The sequence below is a fragment of the Centropristis striata genome, chromosome 4 (genome assembly GCF_030273125.1).
Source record: "Centropristis striata isolate RG_2023a ecotype Rhode Island chromosome 4, C.striata_1.0, whole genome shotgun sequence".
Lineage (NCBI taxonomy): Eukaryota > Metazoa > Chordata > Actinopteri > Perciformes > Serranidae > Centropristis > Centropristis striata.
The window spans coordinates 3,283,576-3,300,773 of NC_081520.1; the positions used below are offsets into that span (position 1 = coordinate 3,283,576).

General features: G+C 39.0%; 1 protein-coding gene across 2 annotated transcripts in view; it reads right to left on the reverse strand.

Annotated features, from left to right (window-relative positions):
• Nucleotides 1–1,224: 1,224 nt before the first annotated feature.
• Nucleotides 1,225–17,198, reverse strand: part of LOC131969965 (interleukin-1 receptor accessory protein) — a 43,839-nt gene continuing 27,865 nt past the window's right edge. For both annotated transcript variants that reach the window (XM_059331201.1, XM_059331200.1), the window contains exons 5-12: nt 15,579–15,786; nt 13,342–13,510; nt 13,155–13,226; nt 8,318–8,447; nt 7,301–7,449; nt 5,450–5,593; nt 3,641–3,784; nt 1,225–1,827 (exon numbers count right to left, since the gene is read on the reverse strand). In XM_059331201.1, the coding sequence (XP_059187184.1) occupies nt 1,376–1,827; nt 3,641–3,784; nt 5,450–5,593; nt 7,301–7,449; nt 8,318–8,447; nt 13,155–13,226; nt 13,342–13,510; nt 15,579–15,786 (1,468 nt within the window). In that variant the 3' untranslated portion in view covers nt 1,225–1,375. The remainder of the gene's footprint in view (nt 1,828–3,640; nt 3,785–5,449; nt 5,594–7,300; nt 7,450–8,317; nt 8,448–13,154; nt 13,227–13,341; nt 13,511–15,578; nt 15,787–17,198) is intronic.

A 17,198-nucleotide genomic window follows, 5' to 3' on the forward strand; every position in this document is an offset into this window, starting at 1 on the left:
AAATTAGGGGCGCCGATTTCCTTAATTTTGTGGGATCGGCGATTGGCTAATTCTTTCACGGCAAACCGATCTTATCTACCTCGATAATAACCCCCTACCGGCAAAGCAGTGCTCCCAACATTGTTGCTAAATTAAGCAACTTTTCAGACCCCTTAGCAACTATTTTTCAAGAAAGTGACTGGAGACAAATCCAGCGACTCCTTTTTACTCTTCTCCGGCCCGTTAAGAAGAGCCACCGTTAGCGGCAGTTAGCTACAGTTAGCTTAGCAGTACAGTGTGTATGTTCACTTAGAAATGAAGAACACGAAGAAACTACATTTGTAATGAACACATCGTGAAGCATGGCTTTAACACATTATCAAAAAGCAGCCGTTGTAATTGATAATGAGAGGATCACTAATACTGAAGCTGACATTGTAAAAAAAAAAAAAAAAAGTAAATGGAATTAATCTGAAAAGCACCACAAGTTTTTCTTTGTACGTTACTTTTCTCGTCGTCTCTGGAGCTGCTGATGAGTGTTTTAAAATAAAAGGTTTTGTAGAAAATAGGTGGCAATGAAATGGGATAGGGCATTGTGTTGCGTTACTGGGGATTTCCACCGGACGCGTTACAGCAGCAGCACGTCAGCTTAGCGAGCCGGCCGTATACACGCGAGATAACGAGATCACGCGATAATCCTGACCATACGGGAGACCGCAAGATCCCGTGATAAACTCTAAACTCTATTTATACAGTCTATGGATAAACTGTGTGTATAAAGTAAACAACAACAACAACAACAACAACAACCAGCTTACTTTGCTTCTCTGAGGTGAAAGATCTGTTGATCTGACCATCTATCCTTATAAAAACAATATGTTATGTCATAAATGATTGTATGATGTTCCACTTCAACAATCTGTCTCTTGTCGTCCGTGTCGCCGATCCTCTGAGACCCTTTGATTGATTGATTGATTGATTGATTGATTGCTGATCTGGTGCCCCGGTCATAACATAATGTTGATGTGAAGTAGTTTTAGGCTGCATGAACTGTGTATTGTGTTTTATTTTGAAAGGGGCGGAAGTGTTTTACGCTGATTCTGAGTCGGACTTCCTGTCTGGTGCGATCTGCTCTGTTGAGATTCACGCGGTTTAGCAGCGTCTCGCGGAGAAATAGAAGTCCTACCTAATGCTCGCGGAGAGACGCTGCTGAGACGCTGCAGTAACGCGCCCGGTGGAAATCAGGCTTTAGAAACATAATTTATCTCAATGTGGGAGAAGACTAAAAAGAAAGAGAGCTTATGGTCTCAGTCATAACAGAATAACATCCTCTCTGTGGAGACTGAACAGTGACATGGGCTCTCGTGTCCTTTCAGACTGAAATGTTGCGTCCTCCCTAAGCTGCAGAGTTGAGGACCTTCTGCGGGTCTTTGACAGTGTTGCAGATGAGGCCTGTGGCGGAGTTAGTGCTGTTCTGACTGAGCATCCTCAGCAGGGGCACGTCCTTACCGCCCCCTTCCTCCTCCTCCCTGCTGCTAACCCTCCTAACAGGTAGCTCCACCCTCAGCCTCTTCCAGAAGCGAGACGTCAGCTCCTTGGACTTGTCCCCCTGCCAGTGCACCAGAGCCAGGGCCACCCGGGCCCTCCTCAGCTCCCTGACCCAGACCTGCCTCTGGACTGGCTTGTACTGGATCAGGACCACCCGCAAGTGCCCGCCCCGCGCCATGCCGTCGATGCCGGCCTTTAGCTCCAGCAGGGCCTGGGAGCCCTGGGAGGCGTATCCTTGACTTATAACCACCAGGAGGCGCCGGCTACGAGCCACGAAGCTCAGAGTCTCATCAGTGATGGCTGCAGGGGAGAGAGGGGTGAAGGGTGAATGGATGAAGGGTGAATGGATGATGTCTGTTTCTGCATTTTTTGCTTTGTCTAAGCAGAAGAAGTAAAGGTAGCAGTGGAACCAAAAACGAATTCTGGAAAAAGATTTAGCAGCAGCAGGAAAACACCTTCAGTGAGAGTAAAAGCAGAAGTAGAAGCAGTGTGTTACAGCTGAATGTGTCCAGGTGCACCTGGTAGGGTTGTCAAAAGTATCGATACTCAAAAAAGCATCGATACTAAAACGTTGTATCTGGATTCGATATTCATTTTCAAAAGTATTGATGTTGTTCTAATTGTTATAGTATTGTTATTTTTTTTACACTACCTCAGACCTGAAGCTTGTTTTCATAGTTGCAGTTTATTTTTGCACAACTGTTTTTTATTATAAATATATAACGTGTGGTTCTGTTAATTTTAACATGTTGCATTTTTCTTGTTAATAAAAATATTTCTGTTAAATTTTTGGGCCTTTGTTTTTATCCTGGTGGTATCGAAAATGGTATCGAGTATCGAATATTTTCCTGAGTATTGGCCTCGTCACCATGGGCAGTAGAGCCTTCAGCCGCTCTGGAACAATCTCCCTCCTGACCTCCGCACCATTGACTCCTTGCCACTTTTCAAATCCAGACTCAAAACTCATCTGTTCAGACGAGCATACACCACCTAGTCACCCACTCACCATGTCAATACTGTTCGATGTTCTATTTTGTTGCCACTGTTTTTAAATTATTTTATGTTTTGTTGTAAAGTGACCTTGGGTGATCTGAAAGGCGCTTATAAATAAAATGGATTATGTTATTATTATTATTTAAGACGGACTCGATTGATACATTTTAAAAGTGAGAAATCACATACTTTGCCACTAAATCCAACTTCTCATTTTCATTAAATCAAAATAATTCAGGATTATGATTCTGCAGTCCTGCAAAGGTAAATGGACATTCTCCGATAACTTCACTGAGCTCGCCAAGCGTGCACTGCTCCGTCCTGCAAAACAGCCATCCAGGCGGAGGGTGGAGTGGAAACGGGGTGAGAAGAAGCTGTTGATGTGACAAATGCATCTTTCCTAACTTCTCCTCCCGATAAGTCTCACCAGCAGACTAACCTGTCCTCTTCGTTCATCTTCTTTCTCTCCGTTTTCTATTTTGACCCCACTGACACGGAGAGTGTGAGAGAGTGTGCTGCGGAACAACTACAATTATTCTTCTGTCTACTTTTTGCTGCATTTCTAACAGTATTCAAGTACTACTTCTAATGTTATCACTGACATTTGTGTTGCTCATTAGAAATAGTAACTGAAAAAGGAACAGAGGTATCAGCATCTGTTTAAAACTGCTTATTCCCTCTGATCACAATTACCCTGTCCAATCTATCTTTTGTATTGTATTGTTATTAATTCTGTGTATTTTATTGCTGAATCTTTTCTATCTTTTTGTATGGTGTCCTTGAGTGCCAAGAGAGGCGCCTCCAAATAAAATGTATTATTATTATTAATGTTATTAGCAGTAGCAACAAAACTGTAGTACAAGTTCCAAGAAATACTCATAGTTTCAGCAGTAGCAGTAGTAGTAGTAGTAGTAGTAGTAGCAGTAGTAGTAGGAGGAGGAGGAAGAGAAGCAGTTTTAACAGCAGGACTAGAACCATTAGTAGCAGCAACAGGATAGGAGTATCACGGAGTAACCACTAGGATTACTTGTAGTAAGACAATATTGTACTGCAGTATAATTGTGTACAGTGCATACAGACTGAAGTATGTGGTGCAGTATCAGTACATGTGAGTACTCACTCCCTCCTGGCAGACTGTCTCTATCAAAGATACACACGGAGTATCCCAGCTCGTTCTCCAGAACGTTACGCAGCGTCGACAGAACAAACTGCTCCTCCTCGCTGTTCCTCGCATACGAGATGTACACGTCATACTCCTTATCATCTACAGACACACACACACACACACACACACACACACACACACACACACACCATTTACCGTTTACACACATATATATATATATTCCACATCCTTATCTCTAGAGGAAATGCGTAAATGTAAAAAAAAAAGTCCCCTGGTCTTATCTGCAGATGTTTTCTGTATAAGTTTTATCAAAAATGATCGCCGGAAAGACGTCAATCTGGTCTGTAGTCATGGAAACTCCAACATCTGATTACCATTAATAATCTATTCTAGGGGTTAACAATGAGTGGCAAACATGAGAAAGGTATGTTTTTTAATGTTACATAAACATAATCAGTCGTGCACTCAGCTCATAAATTGTTGAAGTTATTGCTGCTGCTGTTTGTCATTTTAATTGCGTTTACTGTGTTTATGTTTTGAAGTATTTTATGAAAAGTGCTTTACTTAATTACTTAACTTGGTCTGACAGTCATTTCCGTGCATGAGATAAAAACGGGTACATGCACAGGAAATAACTTCAGGCAGTTGGTATGAGATAAAATGCCACGTTTCACACAAGATTGAAAGATAATAACATAACAAGAACATAATCTGTGTTAAGAAATCCAGATTTGGTGAACCATGTTCTTTGTGCACACATTCAGACGCTGTCGACTCTGTGAACACTTTATATTAAGGTCATTAGTTAATAGGCATTAAGTCCTTGATTATTACCATCATTATGTGATAAGAATATTGTAAGATTATAAGACACTTATAAGTAGTTATAAGAACATTGTTAACAGTTTATAACTTCCTTAAAGCCTTAAAAACTATTCAATAGTTTATTACAAACATGTTTAGTGAACTAATTAATCTTTATGTCATTGGTAAACCTTTACTAAACGGTTTTTGTTGCTTTATTAAGATTAATACATGCTTCATTATGTATTTATTAACATTAATAACATTAATTATGCTTTTTTAAAGAACCAGATCCAAAGTGTTAACTATTCTTTATTAAAGTTAATAAATTCATGCTGTTTACATGAACGTGATAAACATTTAAAAATATGTTTTTTTTTTTAGACATCAGTGTATTTTGGTGTTTAGTTGTATTTATTTGCAATTGTTTGTTTACATTTTTTCTACCTTGACCACATGTAGTTTACATTACAGATGGGAGAGCTGCAAAAGCATATCAACTGTTAATAAGTCCATAATAAAATATTTATTAAGCATAATGAGGCATTGTTCTGGCTTTAGATCCAATAGCTGCAAAACATATTTTTTTTGTATTAATTTCTGAAATGTACTATATTTCTAAATATGCTATTGCTACACTTAATGGCAAAAATTGCACTGGTTTGTTGGACTTGAAAAAAAAAAACAATATTTTTGTTGCTTAAGCTTATGTATTCAGTCATTATTCAATGGTATACTAAAAATCCATGTGAAAAAAATTACTTGTCACTGTTCTCAGGTCAAATATTTATATGCGATTAAAATGCGATTAAAATGCGATTAATTTCGATTAATTAATTACAAAGCCTCTAATTAATTAGATAATTTTTTTAATCGAGTCCCGGCCCTAAAAATAATAAAAAACTAAATGAGCTCTGTCTGCTATGAGAACACCAGCTTTGATCTGAGACTCTGGAGACGATAAGAAGTGATCAACAGAAGGTGTCAACTGTAGTTTACCCGTGTGTCGCTCGTCGGTGCCGAACCAGGATCGATAGAGCAGCAGCAGCTCCAACCAGAAGACGTGATAAACCACGAAGAGCAGCAGCATGAGGACCAGAGTCACACCGAGACCACAACCCAGCTCCACCGACGGCAGCGACACTGGCACAAAACAAACACACCTGAGATTAATAACACATTCTGGTTAAACTAACTAAAAAAAAGTTATTTAATGGCTCATTTTAACTACGATTGTTCAGTCTGTTTGATGTCTTTCTTCCTTTTATTTTCTATAAACTAAGCCTGATAAAAATGCCTGCGCTTGTCTTTCCTGGAAAGCTTTTAATGTAAAATTTCTGCAAGAAAAGTTGGTAACACTTTACAATAACCAACTAAGTGATGTTTATAGATGGTTTATAAACCAATTATTAACTATTTACAAAAGTGCTACACATATTTAATCTTAAAACGTTTTCAACCAATTTCTTAAAGGTATATGAATTTCAAAATTTTCATTTCAAAATCATTAACATACTTAATATGGTGTTAAAAATGTTATAATCAGTGCAACTAAACCTATTAATTATAATTTAATTGTTTGTTAATGGTAAAGTAACTATCAGCTTAAATTAATATATCATCTTTTTGCCATTTATGAATTATTTAGTTAGTTAAACATGAATAAATTATGTATCTACCATTCTAAATGGCCTATATACGGTTTATAAATGATGATTAACAATAACAAACTATAATAATCATCGTTTATAAATGGTAAACAGATAAAGTGTTACCAAAAAGTTGAGTTTGATTGTAGCAAGAACAATAAAATCATCCAGCAGATAGATAAACCTGATTTAAATCTTCTGAGTAATAGAGCTAACAGAATACCTGAAGTTTTTCTGGAAATTCAACACCTACTAAATAATAGATTTTTCAGCCTCTGTAGCAGATAAAAATGAAATTCAAAAAGTATTTGAGAGCTTATATTCGTGGCTTTCATATGAATTTGAGTTTATTTGTCCAAACCTTCAATAAAGTTTTTTAAAAAATTAACAAACTCAGCAAATGTTACATTTGACTGAATAAAAAATCCTATGCATAATACTAATACATGCCCAATAGCAAGATGCAAACATGATATGACCACTGGAAGAAATAGACATAGTTCTCATTAGCCTACTGTAATTAAAAAAAAAAAAAATTATCATAATAATAATAATAATAAAAAATAATAATAATACATTTTATATATTGCACTTTTCAGGGTACTCAACGACGCATAAAGTAATATAAGACATAAACAGTCATGATTTCTTATATCATCATCTCAATCAATTAGCCTATTATTATTATTATTATTATTATTATTATTAATATATTATTAATAATATTATTATTATCTCCAGATGGCCACAAATATGTCTGTTCTTCGGTGAAAATGTGTCGTCTAAAAACAATTTTCCTCATCCATAAATGTCGATTGGTTCCGAGGGTTCAAAGTCCAGATCAGCAATAAAATCATCGGCGCTGTTTTCATCAGATCTCTTCCGTCACTTCCTGCTGAGCTCCTCCACTATAGTCGTCTTCCTCCATGATTTAAAGTTCTGGAAAAGTCCCATGATGCATTGCGACACTCCCACATGTATTCTGATCATGATTCTGATGCATTTCATTGGCCAAGAGACCGAAAATAGGTGGAAAAAATACAAATACTACAAAATGACGTATCCGCTGTCCCGGCCTTAATGGTAGAGTGACGCAACAGCGCTCCCGGTTTTAATGGTAGAAATGCGGTAATGCTTTCCCGGTGTCAATGGGTTAAAATGTGACCTTACGAGGACACAGAGAGATGATAAAGGTCCTCACCCTCCTCCTTCAGCTGAGCTCTGCGGGTCTGGAAGCCGCGCTCGTTCCTCACAGAGCAGTTATACTCCCTGTTCAGGTCTTCAGCCTGGAAGTCCTGGATCACCAGCACGCTCACCTCCGTCCGGTCCCCGTATTTCTCCTCCTCCCGGCTGCAAACAGACACAACCCTCATAAATTTCATAATAAAATAAAAGACTGTCAGACTCACTGAACCTGGAGATTTACGACCCATAAATCCTGAATGTTTGAGCCTCTGTGGCCTGTAGGCAACCTGCGGCTCTGGAGCCACATGAGGCTTGTAGAACCTGATAATGTAATTAATTCCCGATAATGTAATAACCCCGATAATGTAATACAAATCTGCACTTGAGTCCATTGAAAATGTAATAAAACCTGATAATGTAATAACTTCCCGATAATGTAATAAAGTGCGTTTCCCAATAATGTAATACACTTTTTACCACATTTCGGCCGGTCCTCACTTCTTTAAAGGCTTTTTTTTAGATTTCAGACTTTGTTTTAAGGGTTAAAGGTTACATGATAATGATAATTAACTGAAACTGTATTGTGTGGTTACTAAACTAACTAAAATTATAGTGAAAACGTCCTTTGTTTTCCTCTTTGTCAACTTTTTTCATAAATAATGAAGATGGATCAGACAAAGGAAATAAAGGCAAAATTTACTGAAAACAACTAAAACTAATAAAAACTAAACTAAAACTAAAGCATTTAAAAAAAATAAAATAAAAAATAAAATTTGCAAACTCACTCAAAAAACTCTAACTGGGTAACTGGGTAAAAGAGGCGGAACTCTAACTCTAACTAAAAACTAACTGAATTTGAAAAAAAAACATTAAAACTAAAACTGATGAAAAATCCAAAACTATTATAACCTATCCTCACAAATATAGAAGAATGTGTGTGTGTGTACAGACTTTGGGTCAGTTTTCTGAGGGTCAGTTTTTTTTTTCAGATATAGTTTATCTCTCATAACGTGTGACAGTCAGGTGTACAGACGTGTTTCTTCTGGAGAATCGATGATGGTCCAGTTTATCCAGCGTCTTCCCATCAACAGTCCACCAGATGTCCCAGGATGAGTTGCTCAGGTACGGGAAATGACCTGTGCACTTCAGATGCACCTCCGTGTCTGAGAGGGACAAAGAGAATTACAGTCAGCAATACTAATATTCATTTATTTTAATGTTTCCCTGAATAAATGATTGATCGATCAACGTTTCAGGAATTCCATTTGATACGTACATCATCACATGAGCACAATCCAACATATTTAATCCAAAAAAACATAGACAGTGTAGTTTAGTTTGACTTTGTCCTGCTGCAACAAATATGTCTCAGCCTCTTCTGTGGTTGTCTCTTTCAGGTCAGTTTGTGTCTCTTATGGCCGGAGCATGAAAGTGTATGGGACCCAACGGTCCCTCACACTGGAAGATTGGAAAGTAAAATTCTATGTAAAATACATTTTGAAGATTAGATACACTATTCTAGCCTGGGTATACCCATACTGCCTTGCGCGCTCAATTTCATTTCGAACCTGCAGGTGGTCTGGCAACCAGGGCCGTTTCTTAGCCCTGTTTTAGGGATCCAATCACAGAACGGGGAGGGACGGCAAGACGATGACGCGTACTACTCGACAGATAGAAGCTTGTAGTTTTGTAGTTCCAAAACTATCCAACATGGCTGCTGCAGACGGGAAACTCTCTTTAGCTGAAACTACAGAGCAGCCAGAGTCAGAACATGCCTCCCTCTTGATTTTAAGGGCTGTAATAAATCTAATGTGTTAATGAGTCAGCATTTAATTCATTAGTGGGACAAAAACAACTAAATAAGGGCTACATTAAACGTTTATTCATTTATTTAAATAGAAAAAATGCAATTGGGTGAAAAATAAATGGGTTACAAAAATAGGGGGATAAAAAAAATAATAATTTATGAGTAGCCCCCCCCCCCCTTTTTGAAAATGTTTTATTTTATTTTATTAGTATGATTAGTAGGATTCCCTGCTGCAGCACTTGAAGCGAGTTGCCTACTAGTCTGAGAGAAAATGAACATATCTATTTGATCAAATAATCATCTAGTGATATTCTCAATAGCTTTAAATGATTCTTGAAATCACTTAAATCATTGAAATGTTTGTTTTGACACCAAGATTGACTTTTTAAGTGGCTTGGAAGATATATTGTTTCTCATAGACTTTATTGGCTGCCATCTCCAATCCGCAATCTTGATGAAGTGGCTCCTACCAAAAATTGAAATCTATAGTGATAGAGAGCATGTGGGAAAAATGTTGTGCTTTTGACCGGCGTGTCCCCTTTATTTAGCTAAGCCGCCTGACTACATTGTTAAGTTCATTAAATAGCAGACAGTTCTGTAAAATTTAATTTGTCTTGTTTGAGTCTTAAATTGAGGTTAATAAACTCAACGTCAACAGTGACAAGCAGTCGGTTCATGAGACATTTCCTGTAACCCTGCTTTTCCTGACTCTTCAGCAGTAATGTACACTATATTGTGACGATTGTTTGATAGAGTGTGTCTCCACAGGACGAGTGTGTCTCTACAGGACGAGTGTGTCTCTACAGGACGAGTGTGTCTCTACAGGACGAGTGTGTCTCTACAGGACGAGTGTGTCTGTGCTTGCCGTTAACGGCTCGTTCTGTTTTATTAGACGATCTCCTGCAGCCTCCTCTGATTCTGTACAGACAATTAACTTTGTGAATATAGAGTCTCGTCCGTGCTGCTCTCAGGAAAACCAATTTAAAAGAAGTTGTTGGCAGAGGAGGCAGCGCTGCTCCATCACTGCCAGAGCAGCTTTATGTCCCGAGAGTCCGGGTGCAGGTGGGGGAGATGACGGAGGTCCCATAAAACACACTGTAACACTGCTGCAACAGATGAAGCTCCCATCTGGATACACTGCAGGCAGTACTGCTCGTAGATCACAGGACAGATTATCAGTGAATATTCGTCCTGTGACTGTTCATCTCAGCAGAATCATTCATAGCTTCACAGTGTCGCTGAGGAGCAAAATTTTGTGTTTTTAACAGGATCTGGTTCGCAGTGAAGGCTGTAATCCGATTACTTTTTTCAAGTAACAAGTAAGGTAAGGGATTACTGTTACTTTCCCGCAAGCAGGCTGCGTTACTGCGTTACTAAACCGTGATTTTCTTTCTGAGAGTGTCTCATTGGTAACAACACGTGTCAACAAGAGATGGAGTGATGGAGAGAGCAGGACCATGCAGCGTTTAATACCTGGAAGTAGGGCTGCACGATTATGGCCAAAATGATAATCAAGAGTATTTTGATCAATATTGTAATCACGATTATTAATCACGATTATTCATTGTGTTAGGGAAAACATCTATTTTTATTGCACAACTTTTAAACAAACAATAGGAACAGTATTTAGTGTGTGAGTGTCCGGTAGCAGCAGCACATACACACTGTACTGCTACAGAGCTAACTGTTAGCCTGTTAGCACATACACACTGTACTGCTACAGAGCTAACTGTTAGCCTGTTAGCAATTTGCAGACTGGACGCTAAGGGGTTAACATCCCCTCCGGCTCTGCAGCTGGGAGAGACTGCTGCAGGAGGACTGTGCCTATTCGACTCGTTCTCACTCTTCTTAACGAGCCTTCGGCTCCCGCCGGGCCGGAGGCTTGTTAAGAAGAGTAAGAACGAGTCTCCAAAAGTCTCCAATAACACCAGAAAAAGTCGCTGGATTTGTCACCATACGCTTTTAAAAAAAAAATAGTCGCTAAGGGGGTCTGAAAAGTCGCTAAATATAGCAAAGTTGCTAAGTTGGCAACACTGCTTTTACAAATGGCGCGTGTTGTTGTAGCGTCGAGTACTGCATCACATCCTGCTTAGCGCTCGCTCGTTATTTATTTAGGCAGCTACATGAAACCTTAACTATGTGTTTGCCCCCTGGTGGTTGGTGGACTACTGGTGTAGAAAGTGCTTGAATAGATATGCAGGAGAGCCGCATTTTAAAATGGAAATATCGCCAACGATCACGTTAATTTAATTGTGGCGGCTAAAATCGCGATCACGATTAAGCTACCACCTCCTAAAGAGTGACAGGACTTAGTGCCGCGGAACTGAAGAAGCTAGTCACTGGCTATATTGTGCCAGACCTGAAGAAGCTAGTCGCTGGCTATATTGTGGTGGAACTGAAGAAGCTAGTCGCTGGCTATATTGTGGCGGAACTGAAGAAGCTAGTCGCTGGCTATATTGTGGCGGAACTGAAGAAGCTAGTCGCTGGCTATATTGTGGCGGAACTGAAGAAGCTAGTCGCTGGCTATATTGTGGCGGAACTGAAGAAGCTAGTCGCTGGCTATATTGTGGCGGAACTGAAGAAGCTAGTCGCTGGCTATATTGTGCCGGAACTGAAGAAGCTAGTCGCTGGCTATATTGTGCCGGAACTGAAGAAGTTAGTCGCTGGCTATATTGTGCCGGACAGAAGAAGCTAGTCGCTGGCTATATTGTGGCGGAACTGAAGAAGCTAGTCGCTGACTATATTGTGGCGGACATATTACCCATTTCAACTGGAGACTGAATAATTCTGAGGCATCATAGAAAAAATACCAACCAAAAGCGGTGTCAAGCTGCTGCAGAGAAAGTCATTTTCAGGTTACCTTGAGAGAGAATACGACTGTTTCATTTGATTCAATTTTACATGGAATATGCAGAAAGAATAGAATTAGGCAGAAAGGTCTATTGCTTAATAGCGTAATCAGGTTGTGCATCATGTTTTTGAAAAAAGTAAAGTAATTAAAGTAACAAATTACTTTTGGAAATAAGTAATCAGTAAAGTAACTGGATTACTTTCTTTGAGAAGTAATCAGTAATCAGTAACTAACTACATTTTCTAAGTAACTTGACCAACCCTGCTGGTTAGTGCAAACTGTGTATTTTTGGCTTTTTTTTTGCATTTAGTTTTCAGTGTAAAGTCGAAACAAGTCGATGTGTCTGATAGATTTGTTTTCTTCTTTTTTATTTTGTAAATAACCTTGTGAGACCTCAGGTTTATTTTGAATCAAAGGAACAGTCTGACATAAAGGGGTCATCAGGTGAGAAAATATTTCAATAGAATATTTTGTTATATTTATGCTGAAATCATCGGTCCTCATCAGTTTGTTAAAGTGTTTTTCTTCCTGTCTTTTTGAATTCACCAATCGTTTCTGATCAATAACAAATTACTGCAGCGATCACTTTTGCTGCACCACTCCATCACCGCGACGACCGCATCCTTCAACAACAACCTCCAGCTGTCATCTGCACTGATCCATGTGTCCTCATATACATAGTGTCCCCATACTGTATGATACAGCCAGGTGTCCCCATAATGTACAATCCAATCAGGTATCCCTGTGGGAACTTTACTGTAGGTTCTATAAAAACGTCCGGAGACTCTTTTTCTTCGTTCAAACTTTTACTGAACCATCGCGCAGTATTACAAAAGAAACAAATGAACGGCATAACACTGTTGAAAACATCTTTGGTTTTGTTTTTACTGACTTCTTCTGCTAAACCAACACTTCTTCTTGACCTTTGACTCTAGAATAGAACGCTACTGCCACCTTGTGGTCTGTATGAGTCACTGTACACAGTAATTTAACTTTCGTAAACAGAAATGAAATAAATGAATGTAAATATTTTATCCCCTTTTAACCTTTTTAACTAAATGTATTACATATGAATTACTCATCAATTAACTATTAAATGAATAACCATATCATTGAAATAAAGATACAACAATCCCTGTAGTGTGTGATACTGTCAGGTGTCCCCGTAATGTATAATACAGTCAGGCATTGTGGTTATTGAAGCCAACTCACCCCGTTTGACAGTGTACACCTGGTCTTTAGCAGGGTGGACGACGCTGGGGAATTTGGGCAAATTTGGCGAAGCTGAGAGGAGAAAACAACAGTTTTTACCTGCACAGGTATGATCATTGCCGTCTGTACAGCAGCTGTAGTAGTAGCAGTAGCAGTAGTACTGTCTGTAGTAGTGTGGTCGTCTTACTGACTGCGCTGACGTTGATGCTCCTGGTGAAGTTGAGTGTTTTTCCTCTCCTCTGGTAGTGGACCACACAGAAATATAAACCCTGAAAAATGTCCCACATGACGTGAAACTGCAGACTTTCTCCCTTCTTCTCCCGATAGCTGCCCCAGTACGGATCCTTTTTACACCTCTGAGACACAGAGAGAGACAGGACAGAGGGGGAGACAGAGGTTTATAGCTTTGAAATTTACACGTCTTCTGCTCCTGGTGCTACACCAGCAGTTTCTCCCTGCTTCCAGTCTTTGTGCTCAGCGAGGCTAAACACATCCTGACAGAGATTAAACTGACTGTTATTTTATTCACTTAGATTTTATTATTAATTTTGAACTCAAAGTCCAACAAGTATCGCAGCATGACATTCTCAAGTCAGGAAATACATGGTAAATGGTAAATGGACCTGCACTTACAGTACAGGCCAAAACTTTGGACACACCTTCTCATTCAATGCGTTTTCTTTATTTTCATGACTATTTACATTGTAGATTCTCACTGAAGGCATCAAAACTATGAATGAACACATATGGAATTATGTTCTTAACAAAAAAAGTGTGAAATAACTGAAAACATGTCTTGTATTTTAGATTCCTCAAAGTAACCACCCTTTGCTTACTAGAATATAAGACATGTTTTCAGTTATTTTACACTTTTTTGTTAAGTACATAATTCCACATGTGTTCATTAATAGTTTTGATGAATCTACAATGTAAATAGTCATGAAAATAAAGGAAACACATTGAATGAGAAGGTGTGTCCAAACTTTTGGCCTGTACTGTATATTTTACACTACACACTACGCTCATTCACCTATTCACACACACATTCATACAGTGGCAGAGGCTACCCTAAACACTACCACCTGCCACCATTGGGAATTAAATCACACATCAGGATCAATTTGGGGTTCAGTATCTTGCTCAAGGATACTTCGACATGTAGGCTGCCATGGTCAGGGATCGAACCACCAACCCTCCGACCAGTATGAGACCACTCTACCAACTGAGCCATATACAGAGCATATTATAACAACTTACAATTAGACATAAAACAACATAACTTGCCTGTTTTAAAATGTATTTTGATTTGAACCCTGAAGAAAAGGTAAAATGAGGAGGCGAAACCCCCAGCCATGTACTTTATTCCTTCCAGCATGACGTCCATTTTGCCCATCTGGTGATATATAAATCTTTTTTCAGTCTCAGAAGAAAAGTCAGTCTCTCCAACTCATGAACCTTTCCTTGATTTCTTATCTAAGCCCAGTGCATTACCCACAGTCCAGTTGAAAAAGGGGGGAAATCCTTTCTGATGCAGGGCGTGGAAGGAAGTTTTCATTTGGGGTTGAGTTTCAATAATTTGCAGTCCAAATTAAGTTGCTGGTTCGTCCTTGTTATTGAGGTGAAGCTTTCTCTGGCAGTTGCAATGAACCCAAGATTCCCATTGCTCTGCCTCAGTTAGCCTGGCGCCATGGCTACGAACATCACCGGAGATAGCTTGTAATTTTTGATTTACCTCCGTCCTGAAGCTGCTGAGTTCTTGTTTCACGTCATTCCTCAAGTCGCTTTTGAAGCCCGCTAAGTATTGTTTGAGCTCTGTTTTCATGTTTTGTATGTCTTTGCCCTAGTTTTGGATAGCTTTTATGGTCGAACAGTCCCCCTCCTCGCAGCTAGGCTCTATATCTCCCTCGCTGACTTTGTTGGTAGTCGATGAATTCTTTTTATTTAAATTTCTTAGAACAGTATTCAAGTTTTGGTGGGTTTTTAATTACTAATTGACTGGGAGAGTTCTCTTTCTATCTTGCAGTGATCACTAAAAGTCCCATGAAACTGACCGTTTTAAATATAAACATGTATTTAACTAATTCATCTCACAAGAGACATTTATGGCTTTTACATTTTTGCATCATTTTTGGCTGTGTGAATATGACATCAATTTTAGCAATATATTTTTATTGATATTTTCATTTAAGAAGTGTAACCTGAACTCCAATATTCAAAATACAGACAAGATCAGGCTTCCACTGGAGTTCTGGCTGCTGTATGACGGAGCTCTGCACTGTTTGAATGATTATTTGAGATTGATGTTTGTTAAGATTAAACTCATAAAAGCATCCAATAATAACTTTTTAACGGTTAACTACAGTTCTGAATATCATGACCAACAGCAACACTCACAACATCAGATTGAAAAGCCATCTTACTCACATGGTACCAGGTGACAGTCGCCTCTCCGTCGGCCATCTTGCGGGCTTCCTGCAGGTCTGGACAGTCCACCACCTTCCCCGTTTGGAAGGCGACGACCTCCTGACTGACTGGGGCGGCAACTGGAAGCTCGCAGTCGGCACCACGAACCACCTCATCGGGCCGCATCACCTTCAGACGCATGGCAATCTTACTGCAGGATGACTTGTTCCTGCGAGACAGAGACACGTCAGCAGACCGGGAACAGGATGTTAAACACTGGATGTTTTTTTTTTTTAAAGATATTTTTTTTAGCATTTTTTTGCTTTATTGAAAGTGATAGATAGAAAGGGGGTGATAGAGGGGAAGACATGCGGCAAAGGGAGCTCAGGACGGATTCGAACCCGGCTCCGCCGCAGCAAGGACTCAGCCTTAATGGTAAGTGATCTACCAGTGTGAGCCACCGGGACGCCCCAACACTGGATGTTTAAAAAAAAACAAGGCAGTGAAGAAAATGTAGGACAACTGCGTGCAGCAGAACAAACCGCAGTCTGAGGGCGGCATTTTGTATTTCCAATATGTCACAGAAATCGAGGTCACCTGTGAGAAGCAGGATGTGACTCGTGACCACACAGGAAATAAAACCCCGGCACACTGGGCTGTAAGGTGTTCGCAGTAACAGTAATGCTGTAGACACATTATTACTGCGGTGTTCACAATATTTCTACCAAAAAAGTGAAGTCATCAATGTTTTCTTCTTCAATCCAATCCCCTTTATTTATATAGCACAATTTTAGCAAACACAAGGTTTCCAAAGTGCTGCACAAACAATAAATACATAACACAATACAAAGAGATGTAGTAAACAATAGATCAGTAAGATGCAATAAGATAAAATAAATTAAAAATAGGATAAAAATAAATAAAATAAAATGTAAAATGTACTGCCCGCACAAAATAAAATATGCATGAATTCAATAAAAAAAAAAAAACTTATCAGGCTGAATGTCAGATAACATCTTTGGTGACGTTTAGCTGGAACAGTAATGCACTTACTGGCAGAGCTTGAACATTGATCTCTATCGACCATTAAAACACTGACTGAGTATGTGAGTATGTGTGTATGTGTGTATGTGTGTGTGTGTGTGTTGTTGTTGTTCATGTGCAATTAAGATCGTTCAGTTCAGACTAATTTCTCTGAGACGGTTTAAGGACAGAAGAAGTTAAACGCTGTCTAACTGTGTGTGCGTTTGTTGGACTGATGAATAAAACCCATGACTCGTGACTAAGATGAAGAAACACAGAGACACAAAAATGAACCAACCATCATAATATTCCCCCTATAAAAGTATATAATGTACAATTTTCTGTATGATAAATGATAAACAATTTTCAAACAAGAAATGTGTTATTGGTTTCACATCCCCTTTGTGCATGTGTCAGCGTTGTGGTCTGACAGAAGTTGCCATAAATTGACCTTTTATCCAGTTTTAAACCACGTTTCCAATCTGCTTTTTAGATCTTGGTGTTTTTTTAAAACTATATATATGAACAGGACGAAGGATTTCAGTCATCAGACGTCTGGATCATAAGTTATCCGAGAAACAAGCTGAGCAAATGTTAAGGTCAGCTCAGCATCAGCTC